Below are 15328 nucleotides of genomic sequence, written 5' to 3' on the forward strand. Positions count from 1 at the left end.
GAGTATGTTTGTTTTTGAAGCTGTTTTTATGACTTCTAATAGCCGCCCTGAGCTTGTCAGCATGCTATTATTACGCTCCTGTTTTAATTGCCGTTAAACGAAGTTTGTAGCAATTATATTAGTCCTATTCGTCTTCTGTTATGCGATTTTTCGCTTGACAGATTTTTCGTCTGATTCATTTGACTTTTCGTCCTCAAAAAAGGGATACATGTAGCGCCCAGCGGGCATTTAAGTCTCTTAGAGTCTTTCAGCTCACTAGTCTCAAAGTATGCGATTCAAAAAAACTATTATGGAAACCTTTACTTATGGTGTGAAGGGCGGTTCTTAGAGGTGTTTCGTCTGATTTCGTCTGACAGATTTTTCGTCTGATTCATTTTTGTCCTCAAAAATGGGGAGCAGGTGGTGCCCAGCGGGCATTAAGTTCTCTTATAGCCTCTCAGCTCTGTTTAATTGCTCTTGAACGTAGTTCATAGCAATTATTGTAAACGTGTGTCTTTATGCAAAATTTTGACAGTTTTGACTTCTCGAGTGACTTGTACGCCCTTGACTTTTGCATTTCGCGTGATCTAAAATTCTCTCTCAATCACAATTTCAAGTAGCTGAACTCATTTGGCGGCAATTTAATACTAAAAGTCAAAGGAATAGTGCGCCGAAACTGGAGTCATTTTTTACTTTAAATGTTAATAGTGGTATATGTTAACCTCTAATGTGGTTATTTTAAGCCCACTATAGAACTTCTTAATCCCATTTAGGCTCCCCCTCCCCCCACCCCCGACTGAAGCAGGATACAATGGATTAGAGCTCCCCTTGGTCTTTCAAGAGCAATTCTTCCGACGTTTAGTCGGTTATGTTTTGGAGACCTGTACTTATGGTGTGAAGGGCGGTTCTTAGAGGTGTTTCGTCTGATTTCGTCTGACAGATTTTTCGTTTGATTCATTTTCGTCCTCAAAAATGGGGAGTAGGTAGTGCCCAGCGGGCATTAAGTTCTCTTATAGCATCTCAGCTCTGTTTAATTGCTCTTGAACGTAGTTCATAGCAATTATTGTAAACGTGTGTCTTTTTTATGCAAAATTTTGACAATTTTGACTTCTCGAGTGACTTGTACGCCCTTGACTTTTTGCATTTCGCGTGATCTAAAATTCTCTCTCAATTACAATTTCAAGCAGCTGAACTCATTTGGCGGCAATTTAATACTTAAAGTCAAAGGAAAAGTGCGCCGAAACTGGAGTCATTTTTTAATTTAAGTGTTAATAGTGGTATATGTTAACCTCTAATGTGGTTATTTGAAGCCCACTATAGAACTTCTTAATCCCATTTAGGCTCCCCCTCCCCCCAGCCCCGACTGAAGCAGGATACAATGGATTAGAGCTCCCACTGGTCGTTCAAGAGCAATTCTTCCGACGTTTAGTCGGTTATGTTTTGGAGACCTGTACGTATGGTGTGAAGGGCGGTTCTTAGAGGTGTTTCGTCTGATTTCGTCTGACAGATTTTTCGTCTGATTCATTTTTGTCCTCAAAAATGGGGAGCAGGTGGTGCCCAGCGGGCATTAAGTTCTCTTATAGCCTCTCAGCTCTTTAATTGCTCTTGAACGTAGTTCATAGCAATTATTGTAAACGTGTGTCTTTATGCAAAATTTTGACAGTTTTGACTTCTCGAGTGACTTGTACGCCCTTTGACTTTTTGCATTTCGCGTGATCTAAAATTCTCTCTCAATCACAATTTCAAGTAGCTGAACTCATTTGGCGGCAATTTAATACTAAAAGTCAAAGGAAAAGTGCGCCGAAACTGGAGTCATTTTTTACTTTAAATGTTAATAGTGGTATATGTTAACCTCTAATGTGGTTATTTTAAGCCCACTATAGAACTTCTTAATCCCATTTAGGCTCCCCCTCCCCCCAACCCCGACTGAAGCAGGATACAATGGATTAGAGCTCCCCTTGGTCTTTCAAGAGCAATTCTTCCGACTTTTAGTCGGTTATGTTTTGGAGACCTGTACTTATGGTGTGAAGGGCGGTTCTTAGAGGTGTTTCGTCTGATTTCGTCTGACAGATTTTTCGTTTGATTCATTTTCGTCCTCAAAAATGGGGAGCAGGTAGTGCCCAGCGGGCATTAAGTTCTCTTATAGCCTCTCAGCTCTGTTTAGTTGCTCTTGAGCGTAGTTCATAGCAATTATTGTAAACGTGTGTGTCTTTTTTATGCAAAATTTTGACAATTTTGACTTCTCGTGACTTTTACGCCCTTGACTTTTTGCATTTCGCGTGATCTAAAATTCTCTCTCAATTACAATTTCAAGCAGCTGAACTCATTTGGCGGCAATTTAATACTAAAAGTCAAAGGAAAAGTGCGCCGAAACTGGAGTCATTTTTTACTTTAAATGTTAATAGTGGTATATGTTAACCTCTAATGTGGTTATTTGAAGCCCACTATAGAACTTCTTAATCCCATTTAGGCTCCCCCTCCCCCACCCCCGACTGAAGCAGGATACAATTGATTAGAGCTCCCACTGGTCGTTCAAGAGCAATTCTTCCGACGTTTAGTCGGTTATGTTTTGGAGACCTGTACTTATGGTGTGAAGGGCGGTTCTTAGAGGTGTTTCGTCTGACAGATTTTTCGTCTGATTCATTTTCGTCCTCAAAAATGGGGAGCAGGTGGCGCCCAGGGGGCATTAAGTTCTCTTATAGCCTCTCAGCTCTGTTTAATTGCTCTTGAACGTAGTTCATAGCAATTATTGTAAACGTGTGTGTCTTTTTTTATGCAAAATTTTGAAAATTTTGACTTCTCGAGTGACTTGTACGCCCTTGACTTTTTGCATTTCGCGTGATCTAAAATTCTCTCTCATACACAATTTCAAGCAGCTGAACTCATTTGGTGGCAATTTTATACTAAAAGTCAAAGGAAAAGTGCGCCGAAACTGGTGTCATTTTTACTTTAAATCTTAAAGTGGTATATGTTAGTGGTATATGTTAATAGTGGTATATGTTAACCTCTAATGTGGTTATTTGAAGACCACTATAGAACTTAGTCCCATTTAGGCTCCCCCACCCCCCACTGAAGCAGGATACAATTGATTAGAGCTCCCACTGGTCGTTCAAGAGCAATTCGACGTTTAGTCGGTTATGTTTTGGAGACCTGTACTTATGGTGTGAAGGGCGGTTCTTTGAAGTTTTTTGTCTGATTTTCCGTCGACAGATGTTTCGTCTCATTCATTTCGACTTTTCGTCCGTCCTCAAAAATGGGAAAAACAGGTAGCACCCAGCGGGCATTAAGTTCTCTTAGAGCCTTTGAGCTCACTAGTCTCCATGTATGAGATTCAGAAACCTCATTCCCCTTTAATAAAGCTAAAGCAAGCCTCAATAAACTGTAGCTAGCTCAGGTTTTGAGTTGTTATACCAACTCAGAGTTGTTGCACAAGCTCGAATTTTTCATGTTTTTTCATTAAGGTCTATGAATTACTAATGTCAACTTGCTCACAAAAACGTACTAAAATTTGCAATTTTAATCGTTTTCTGTTGATTATTCTGATTTTTATTGATTTTCCGTGTTCTTTGCCTCTGATTGTTTTCTTTTCTATTTAACTCTTATGCTGACGATCAGTCGTTTTGTAGCCTTTAGCAAGAAGTGACTGGTTTTGAAGACATTAGTATAAAATTAATTTTATTCTTGAAATTTTATTATGAATTTTGTGTTTTTGCGTACAATTGGTGTTTTCTGTAGGTACTTGAAACAGTTGTTTACCCGAATGGAAGCTGTAGGTTTAGCTGAGCTATAATGCTGAGATTCTTTGATTGTTTTTATACTTTTTAGCCGCTGTCAGCCTCTCAGTGGCTATTATTTAGGCACTCTCGTTTCCTAATTTGCTTTTTTTCGATCACGTTTTTCGTTTTTGCAAAGTCACAATTTTCACGCTTGACTTCTGACTTACTTCACTCACTGTTTCAATTAAATGATTTTAAATTTCTCAAGCAATAAATTACGTAATGTAGTGACGGTCAAGTCAAAGAGCAAAATCAAAAGATCAAAAACGGGATGAGCATATAAAGCCCGGTCATTTAGTTATAATTCATTAGGTTATCAAAGTTCATTAAATCGATGGCTAGCTGGAATTAGTATTAAGCTTAATAGCGTTCACTTTAAAAGCTGAATTAAGTGTTATTTTAGAATTTAACCAAATATGCAGAATTTGCACACAAAATATAAAGATTTAAAAAAGGATTGTCAATTTAAAACTTTCTTACGAACGTTTTCGAACTCTGAGCTGATCGTCAGGTTATAAACTATACAAAATGCTAAAATGAAATCACAAATCACTCATTCAAGTAAAGTTAAAACGGATTTTTACATATCTACAAACGCATCTTCCAACTTTACACCTGAGTAATTATACATATTCGATTTGATTTAGCAGATGCATATCGACCTGTTTTTCTAAAAACCTACATAAATTACCTTGAACTTACATTGGTTTTGTTCAAATGTAAAGTTCAATTTTTCGTTTCATAACTTGGCTTTCTTTCAAGTTGGAATTTCATCTCCAAACTAAAGCTTTCAGTGTCAATTCTCGTGTTCGGCATTCGTCGCGTGTGTTGATGGCTGGTTCTAGTGTCATTAACTTAGATTGGTTGCCCCACTGGTCTATCTTCCACTGGAAAGCTGTTTTATCACCGTTACACAATTGCATGTATTCCCATCGGTGAGTCCGCCTTGGCATGCTCTGCAACCCTTGTGGTAATATGTCGGCATGTCTGCCTTACATAGATGGATTTGCATCCATTAAAAGTGAGTTCATAAACCAAGTGGGATTTGAGGTCTTTATCAAAGCCAGACTTAAGGCTAGGTAAACAGCTCTTAAGTTTCCGAGTGGTGAAAATTGTCCGTACAGGATGAATTTTGTTCAGCTTCTTTACAAATTCATTAGAGCTGTTGGCTCTGTGCTGTAATACAGTTGTTTCTCAGAATTTTTCTGTTTTACGGCTAAAACCCGGTTATATCCTTTTCTTTGTTCTTTCATTCGCAGCTGGTTTGACAATTTTGACTTCTCGTGACTTTTACGCCCTTGACTTTTTGCATTTCGCGTGATCTAAAATTCTCTCTCAATTACAATTTCAAGCAGCTGAACTCATTTGGCGGCAATTTAATACTAAAAGTCAAAGGAAAAGTGCGCCGAAACTGGAGTCATTTTTTACTTTAAATGTTAATAGTGGTATATGTTAACCTCTAATGTGGTTATTTGAAGCCCACTATAGAACTTCTTAATCCCATTTAGGCTCCCCCTCCCCCACCCCCGACTGAAGCAGGATACAATTGATTAGAGCTCCCACTGGTCGTTCAAGAGCAATTCTTCCGACGTTTAGTCGGTTATGTTTTGGAGACCTGTACTTATCGTGTGAAGGGCGGTTCTTAGAGGTGTTTCGTCTGACAGATTTTTCGTCTGATTCATTTTCGTCCTCAAAAATGGGGAGCAGTTGGCGCCCAGGGGGCATTAAGTTCTCTTATAGCCTCTCAGCTCTGTTTAATTGCTCTTGAACGTAGTTCATAGCAATTATTGTAAACGTGTGTGTCTTTTTTTATGCAAAATTTTGAAAATTTTGACTTCTCGAGTGACTTGTACGCCCTTGACTTTTTGCATTTCGCGTGATCTAAAATTCTCTCTCATACACAATTTCAAGCAGCTGAACTCATTTGGTGGCAATTTTATAGTAAAAGTCAAAGGAAAAGTGCGCCGAAACTGGTGTCATTTTTTACTTTAAATCTTAAAGTGGTATATGTTAGTGGTATATGTTAATAGTGGTATATGTTAACCTCTAATGTGGTTATTTGAAGACCACTATAGAACTTAGTCCCATTTAGGCTCCCCCACCCCCCACTGAAGCAGGATACAATTGATTAGAGCTCCCACTGGTCGTTCAAGAGCAATTCGACGTTTAGTCGGTTATGTTTTGGAGACCTGTACTTATGGTGTGAAGGGCGGTTCTTTGAAGTTTTTTGTCTGATTTTCCGTCGACAGATGTTTCGTCTCATTCATTTCGACTTTTCGTCCGTCCTCAAAAATGGGAAAAACAGGTAGCACCCAGCGGGCATTAAGTTCTCTTAGAGCCTTTGAGCTCACTAGTCTCCATGTATGAGATTCAGAAACCTCATTCCCCTTTAATAAAGCTAAAGCAAGCCTCAATAAACTGTAGCTAGCTCAGGTTTTGAGTTGTTATACCAACTCAGAGTTGTTGCACAAGCTCGAATTTTTCATGTTTTTTCATTAAGGTCTATGAATTACTAATGTCAACTTGCTCACAAAAACGTACTAAAATTTGCAATTTTAATCGTTTTCTGTTGATTATTCTGATTTTTATTGATTTTCCGTGTTCTTTGCCTCTGATTGTTTTCTTTTCTATTTAACTCTTATGCTGACGATTAGTCGTTTTGTAGCCTTTAGCAAGAAGTGACTGGTTTTGAAGACATTAGTATAAAATTAATTTTATTCTTGAAATTTTATTATGAATTTTGTGTTTTTGCGTACAATTGGTGTTTTCTGTAGGTACTTGAAACAGTTGTTTACCCGAATGGAAGCTGTAGGTTTAATGAGCTATAATGCTGAGATTCTTTGATTGTTTTTATACTTTTTAGCCGCTGTCAGCCTCTCAGTGGCTATTATTTAGGCACTCTCGTTTCCTAATTTGCTTTTTTTCGATCACGTTTTTCGTTTTTGCAAAGTCACAATTTTCACGCTTGACTTCTGACTTACTTCACTCACTGTTTCAATTAAATGATTTTAAATTTCTCAAGCAATAAATTACGTAATGTAGTGAATACGGTCAAGTCAAAGAGCAAAATCAAAAGATCAAAAACGGGATGAGCATATAAAGCCCGGTCATTTAGTTATAATTCATTAGGTTATCAAAGTTCATTAAATCGATGGCTAGCTGGAATTAGTATTAAGCTTAATAGCGTTCACTTTAAAAGCTGAATTAAGTGTTATTTTAGAATTTAACCAAATATGCAGAATTTGCACACAAAATATAAAGATTTAAAAAAGGATTGTCAATTTAAAACTTTCTTACGAACCTTTTCGAACTCTGAGCTGATCGTCAGGTTATAAACTATACAAAATGCTAAAATGAAATCACAAATCACTCATTCAAGTAAAGTTAAAACGGATTTTTACATATCTACAAACGCATCTTCCAACTTTACACCTGAGTAATTATACATATTCGATTTGATTTAGCAGATGCATATCGACCTGTTTTTCTAAAAACCTACATAAATTACCTTGAACTTACATTGGTTTTGTTCAAATGTAAAGTTCAATTTTTCGTTTCATAACTTGGCTTTCTTTCAAGTTGGAATTTCATCTCCAAACTAAAGCTTTCAGTGTCAATTCTCGTGTTCGGCATTCGTCGCGTGTGTTGATGGCTGGTTCTAGTGTCATTAACTTAGATTGGTTGCCCCACTGGTCTATCTTCCACTGGAAAGCTGTTTTATCACCGTTACACAATTGCATGTATTCCCATCGGTGAGTCCGCCTTGGCATGCTCTGCAACCCTTGTGGTAATATGTCGGCATGTCTGCCCTACATAGATGGATTTGCATCCATTAAAAGTGAGTTCATAAACCAAGTGGGATTTGAGGTCTTTATCAAAGCCAGACTTAAGGCTAGGTAAACAGCTCTTAAGTTTCCGAGTGGTGAAAATTGTCCGTACAGGATGAATTTTGTTCAGCTTCTTTACAAATTCATTAGAGCTGTCGGCTCTGTGCTGTAATACAGTTGTTTCTCAGAATTTTTCTGTTTTACGGCTAAAACCCGGTTATATCCTTTTCTTTGTTCTTTCATTCGCAGCTGGTTAATTGTATCCTTGACAATATTCTCTACCCAATGCCTAGGGTATTGATTACGTTCCCAAATCTCTTCATTTTTTGTCATTGCTTCATGGAATGCTTCCCAATTGCTGATGGCTCGGAACAGGCAGTGTATTGTTCCCTGTCTTATGCTTTTCTTATGTTGAAGGGGTGCACGGCTACGATAGTTCAGAATTGTTCCAGTATCTGATGGTTTTTCGATACCTTGTGCAATAAATTGTCCCCTCCGGTTGTACGTTTATTGAAATGTCCAGAAATGGCTAACTGTTTTTGTCATCCGTTGTTTCTAATGTAAATTGAAGATTTGGATGGAGGTTATTGACCGCATCTAACAGCTCTTTTGTGTCGCCTGTAACTGTTCTCACAATATCGTCGACATATCAAAGAAAAACTTCTGTTTCGGACGAATGGTTAGTGTCAGTCTTATCATTTTCACGGCAGAATGAGCACATCCAAAACTGGTTTTCCATGCTATCATAATCTGTGTTACTGATTTGATGCCATCTATTGCAAATTTCACACCATCTATATCAAATTTCACACAACACCCCTGGAACGTGCTGTCACGCGGTGTTCGCAATTGCGACAAGTGCTAAATTGTGTGTTGGTTTTACATTTAGGTGTCTCTAATTTCAATTGTGGCTCCCACGATTTCATCCAAAGTTTAGCCAAAATCACTGCCAGGGACGCACCCATTGCCAACCCGTCTTTCTGACAGTACCAACTTTCATTGCATTTGAAATGGACGTTTGTGACGGGTAATTCGAGCAGACGTTTCATTGTTGTTCTAGGGAATGTCTGGTTTATCGTCCCCAGCATAAAGTGATCGAAGGGCAATGTTAACGGCTTCTTTTACGGGAACGTTGGTGTATAAACTGTTTACATCAAACGATAGGATTTGTTCGTCTTTTTCCAGTTTTATTTGCTCCTGAGTCTTTCGTGTGTCAATGGTGGTGGTTTCTATGTTTGCTCCTTCAATCTATTGGAAAAATGGTGTTACAAAACTTAAGTTTATGGTAACAGTTTCCCGGGATAGAGAGAACAGGTCTCAGAGGGGTTTCTTTTGTGTACTTTAGCTAATCCATACAACCTTGCCGGTTCTGCTCCAGTGGAGCGTCGTAAACCTTAACCGGTATCTTCCTTTTTTCCTCATATCCAAAAATTCTTTTGGTTTTTTCATTTTCCGTTACGATATTATCGCAACGCTTTTCAAGTTTTCTGAACTGTTTGCAATCTTATACTTCAAGTTTTTCTGTGTACGTGCTCTTTTTCATAACACAAAACCCTACACCCTTATCAAAAGGAACAGCAATCAGGGCGTTGTCACGCAGATACTTTTGCATATGCTAATGCTCTATATAAAGGTGTTTCTGTTTTTTGAGTACCATTTTGCTGCCGCTTCAATTTCGAATAGTTTTTCACCTGGTACATTGTTCTCACGCAGATTCCTTATCAAACTGTCTATGTCCAAGAAGAAATGCACCTCTTTAAACCTGTCCCTTATTGGATGCTTTGGAGAAAAAGCGAGCAAGTCCCTGGCGAATCCCGGTAAATTGATATTATCTAGAACCACTACCGTCTTCTCATTAGATGATTTTAGGGTCTTTTCTTGCCTTTCCGAAAGTTTGGCAAGATTTCCCTGCAGCCTTTGTTCAGAACTAACTGCATGGTTGTGAACTCGGTTGCGCAAAACAAATTAAGGAGGGCAATAGGTGGTTATCTAAATTCTTAAGTAGAACTTTTTGACTAGCAGCTCGATTTTGGTCACATTTATGATGCATGTCAGCTGCTGTGGACATTTCCGACCTTAGCAATTTAAGTTGAAATTAATGCACCGCTTGATCCGAAAAAATATCTTTTTGGAACGCGAAAATTCAAAAAATCGGGTATTATATCTGTGCAAAGGCAAGTTTTAAGAAAATTTTTTCTGCGAATCTGCTACTTTCATACTTACAAACATCGTCTTCATAGTCCAAGTATGGTTTCCAACAGTCTCTTTTTTGCAGAATTTTTCTCAACCAACATCTTGGCAGTTTAAACATAGCTGAAGGTTTGTGAAAGACCTCCGTTGAGAAAACACCAAGAGATGTTATCACTTACAACGACCTTTTCCACCTGTTCGCCCCAGTGATTTAAGTTCAATTTCGGCGGGGTCCTGATGTAGTTGGAAGTATCTACTGATGATGTTGGTGTTCTTTTGCTTCCGTCTTGACACAATGCTTCGTTGACTGGATCACTAAAATTCCCGATTTTAACAGCTGTTTCAAAATGTTTGCGTCATACCTTTGACAGTAAACTATCGCCTGCATTCTGTCCGAATGACGTTTTAAAAAGGCAACCAACTCCTACATCACACGGCCTGTTGTCGTTTGTTCGTTTGGGGGGGGGGGGGTGATGGAGTTGTTCAAAGTGTCGTACCAAACCACGAAATTACTGCGGTCTTTCAGGTGACCCTTGTCCCAAGCGTTTCTTATGTTCGGCGTTTCTGGAATTTGGGTTGAACGAAAGACCCTGAATGGCCGTCACGGAGTAACAGTTTTCGATGTTTGCTGTTTTTGGGCTTTAATGCATGGAAAAGCGAACTTGCCTCCAGAATATGCACCATTCTTCAATCTGTAAATGTTCCATGTTATAGCTAAAATGACATAGAAAATACAACTTGCCCCTCCCTGGGCTTCGGCTTGTTGAATTGACAGATTTGATCAAGATTTAAAAAAGGATTGTCAATTTAAAACTTTCATCGTCAGGTTATAAACAAAACAAAATGCTAAAATGAAAATGAAAAGCCAGAAAATAAAATGCAAATCACTAAAATCACATTCAAGGAAATTAAAGACGAATTTTTACATATCTATAGTCGTATCCACAAAACTTTACATCTGAGTAAATATAGAATTTCGATTTGATTTAGCAGATGCATATCGACATGTTTTTTTTTTATTAGAAAACCTATATAAATTACCTTAAACTTACTTTGGTTTTGTTCAATTGTAAAATTGAAATTTTCGTTTCATAACCTGTCTTTCTTTCAAGTTGGAATTTCATCTCCAAACTAAGATTTCAGTGTCAATTTTCGTGTTCGGTATTCGTCGAGCGTGTTATAAATTTGAAACTTAGAAACAAATATATAAATTTGAAACTTAGAAAAATTTGTCAATTTCTCTCTTCTTTTTTATCTTTTGTTTCAATCCCAATGTGTGTCTAGCGCGTCAATTGTGGCTATTTTACTTTAATTCGCCGGATATGTTCTATTAGTTGTACAAAACTTAGTTCCGCTTTTCCTCATTTTGCTGCTTTGACTTTATCGCTCATTCTGCACAAATTTTTTTAAAACAGCTGTTGCTCAGCAAAAGCAATCTAAAGTGAACAGAATCATTATCCAAAAATTAAATTTGAGTTAAGAGGTATTAACCCTTAAAGCCCAATTTGAGATGCACGCTACTTGGACTTGGTTCTTATAGGTCGTAGTTATCTCTAATGCTTATTAGTATTGATTTTATCACTTGTCTCTTTCCAATAACACAAACTAGCATGCCTAGTAGCGAATTGTAATCAAAGTAGTCTGTACTTGAAAATTTTCAAATTGTTTTTGTACATCAATTTTTCCATTTCTGTTTTTTCACCCGCAATCGTGGTTGAGAATCAATGGCTGCTATTTTCGGCAACCTGTCGGGTATGTTTTATGTTATATAACAGGTAATTGTGAACTACACTAATAATATTGAGCCTGTATTGATTCCTTTTTGAAGTTTTGGTAAATAACGAGAATTTAACGATAATTTCAACTACTTTGCTAATTCTTAGTCCTGCGGTTTTTGGCCGATGGTCTCATTTTTTTAAATTTATTAATAAATGAATTAAAGCCTTATGTCTGTTGGGACTGTTTACTACCGAGGATGCAAGTTTCTTCCTGTACAAAGTTGCCTTTTTCTTTGAGGTTTGACATTAAATTGAAAATTTCCTCTGATTTCTTCAAAAATAGATGTGAGCTAATTAAGGCTTAGCTATCACTTTGTGGTTAGCTCACTAGTTTTCACTGCATGAAACTGATTAGATTTGAAATTTTTCACTCGGTGAATAACGCGCATGTAGTGTGCGGTCAAGGTCAAAAGAGCAAAACCAAATGAAACGGGATGAACCGGTTGGTCATTAAGTCATCGTGCATTAGGATATCCAAGTTCATTAGAGCGCTTGCTATTTGGCATTAGTATTAGGCTTAGTGGCCTTCAGATAAGAAGCTGAATTAATTTTGTTGTTAGATACTAACTGAAACTACAAACCAAAGTTGAAGACTTCGACAAATTTTGAAAGTCATTTTTAGTAAACATGCAAAAATTAAGAATGCAAAATCTAATTGAAATTAAGAGGGTCTCCCCAGCTAGACACACTTAATTTGCCTACATGACAAAATGATGTCTAGCTGGGGAGACCCTCTTAATTTCAATTAGATTTTGCGTTCCTAATTTTTGCATGTTTACTAAAAATGACTTTCAAAATTTGTCGGTCTTCAACTTTGGTTTGTAGTTTCAGTTAGTATCTAACAACAAAATTAATTCAGCTTCTTATCTGAAGGCCACTAAGCCTAATACTAATGCCAAATAGCAAGCGCTCTAATGAACTTGGATATCCTAACGCACGATGACTTAATGACCAACCGGTTCATCCCGTTTTAAAATTGTTACTTGCTCTCAAATGTAATTTGTGGCAATTGTATTAGTGCTGCTGGTCTTTTTTGATGCAATTTTTGTACGACCAACTTGCAGCCTGATCGATTTTTTTTGTCTGAGCATTTGTCCGTTACCTAAGTTTGTAGGTATCTGATTCACCTAAAATGTTTGTGTGAAGGTCGACTTTTAGAGTCTCCCGCCCTCTCGCTCTCACCCATGCTATCCACCCCGCCCTCCACCCCCGGGTTAACCATTACAAAGCATAAATTGCTATTATTTGAAAACTGTCCCACATCTTCATTTGGTACACGATTATGCCAAAATGTTAATGAGTGGGGTCGGAACTACCGCGACTCTTTGTTGTTTAATTTATGTTCGAAGATTTTGAGTTTCAATTCGTGTTCTTTCGTTACTATTTATTACAGACACTTCCATTCATGGATTACAATATGGTTTTTATTACAAAGTTTGGTTGTTGGTATGAAGCTGGACCATATCTGTTCGCGACTGTTTTTGAAAATTGATATCTGGGAAGTTGGCCCTCATTTTATGTAGATTTCTTTGACCGGTTTAGCAGTTTACCTTTTATTTATTGTGCGAACTACATCTCTCTCAATTAGCATTGTATGCAGCTCAAACTTTTGGCAGTTTAGTGTCAAAGTCAAATCAATGTTGCTGGAATTAGCTTCCAGTCTATTTAAATCATTACAGGTGTCTAAAGGAGCCCCAAACTTCATCTGAAGCTATTCAACTTCTAACTTGTTGGTTTCATTGTACAGCAAAGTATATCGCAGCTATTTTTGGCGATGCATTTCTAAAAAAGTGATCATTTCCGTTGTGCTCAGTTGTTGCAGTTTTAGTGACTGTACTTAAATGTGTTAGCTTTGTTTTTCAGTAGGTAGGAATGCTGAAAGTGCTCCTTTTAATTTGTTATTTTTAGTGCCTCTTGCATTAATACTTGCAATTATGTTCATATTTTACAGAACCGAAATTGATTTCTGCCTATCTATTTTAGTCGCTTGATGAGATTGAGAAAAATGTCATGCTTTGGAAAAAATGCTGTTCTTGTTGATGGTATGACCGTACCAGTATGTGCGCAGCACAATGTTACAACATACCTCTCACGCTTAGTATGTGTGTAAAAAGTCTGCTAATCGAAAATGTGCTTATTTTCATTTAACTAACTAGTTAAAACAGAAAATAAATAGTAAATAAACAGTCGCATCCGAGGGCTGATGAGACCTGCCATTAGTGAGACCGCGAAACAAGATCAAATAACAACAGATTCATTTTGACGAATACCAATTAACGACCAAAATCAAAATAGCATCAGATAAAACCTAGAATCTGTAGACACATAAATATTCTTGCATAATGATACGAATACAAAAAGAACGACAGATACAGGCAAAAATTCTATTAAATTTTGCGAGAGTGGCGTCAGCCGTTAGAAACTAATCTAGTCACTATGAACCTTGAAAGAAGACGTAATTGAACATATCTAATAAGGACATCTAGCGACATTAATCAGAAACGTGGTCTGTCGTTGATGTAGTAATGTGACAAGACAACAAAAAGGAAACTCAGAAGGCAAATGTCAAAAAAAGTTTTCATGCAAACAACTAGTATTAGTCAAAAAAGCATTAGTTAAAACACAAAACAGTGAGCAAGATCAAATTTAAATCTCTAGAAAGAGGTCTCTAGACACAATTTTTGCCTAAATTTGTTTCCGCAAATTCTTTGCCTCGTCAAATGTTCGAGAGCAAATCGTCCGATGTTAGTCGGTTTATGCTCAGGTTTAATTATGGTATTTGAAAATACACCGTTTTTGACTTCGAGTTTGTTAACGAGTTTCCATAAAATTTCTTGCATAGTTTCCAAAAATTTCTTGCATAGTTTTTCAGAGTACTTGTTGCCCTCTCATACTTGAACTAAGGAATTGTTTGAATCTTAATTATAAGATTTGACAAAATCGCAACGGAGTTTTGTCAACGCGAGATATATCAGCATCATACCTGTTTAAATGAAATAGGGTATATCTTGACTGTTTTTTGTTCACTTTTTCCACTTGAGTTTTTTGCAGTCTTAGTGCGTTACGACAAACTGGCAGAAATCATGCCATTCAAATTATTCAGTTCTGTTTTTCAAAGTTTGAGTGCTTGAGCTGATTGGTTTCGAAATGATGGATTACCTCTGGTACTTGTGCCAGTTTTGTATTTTCTGCACTCCGGACTTGAAAATTAAGGCCTCATTCAGTTTTCTTGCCAGGACGTATTTGGAGTAATTCTTTCTTTAATTTTTGTCTCATGTTGATCAGATCATTCCTTAAACCGCTACACATTCTCTACAGTTTTGAAAAATTAAGTTTGTCAGATGTTGGGAAATATGATGAAGCACTCTGTTGAAATCGTGATACCGAAAAAGGCGAATCTGATTGAATAGGTTTTATATATATGTCTATATATTCTTGTATACAAGTTCAAAATTTTTACTCATTTACAAGAATAATGCTGCTGCGAGCACAGGAAAAGCCAACGAGACTTGTTTCCTGTTGTCACTTTTGGCAGAGTTGCTACTTGCACTTTTATGAATTTATAATTCTCATCTGATGCAGAACGACTCGCCTTACGACAGCCGAGGAGAAGCGACTGAACTTGCAGACCTTCGGAGCTCCCTCTGTTATCCGCAATAGGCCAAGTGGGCCACACAACTACAACTCTGGAGGCGGGGGTGGATTCAGACCCAGGTCAGCTGGAAACTTTCACGGAGGAGACAACTCAGGTGGAAGAGGCGGATACAATAGACGAGGT

General features: G+C 37.5%; 1 protein-coding gene across 1 annotated transcript in view; it reads left to right on the top strand.

The window, feature by feature from the left end:
• Positions 1–15328, top strand: part of LOC142348854 (protein LSM14 homolog B-like) — a 46019-nt gene that overhangs the window by 23388 nt on the left and 7303 nt on the right. The window contains exon 7 of the mRNA XM_075400396.1: positions 15133–15326. Coding sequence (XP_075256511.1) covers positions 15133–15326 — 194 coding nt within the window. The remainder of the gene's footprint in view (positions 1–15132; positions 15327–15328) is intronic.

Source organism: Convolutriloba macropyga, chromosome 1, assembly GCF_964194025.1.
Source record: "Convolutriloba macropyga chromosome 1, txConMacr16.3, whole genome shotgun sequence".
NCBI lineage: Eukaryota > Metazoa > Xenacoelomorpha > Acoela > Convolutidae > Convolutriloba > Convolutriloba macropyga.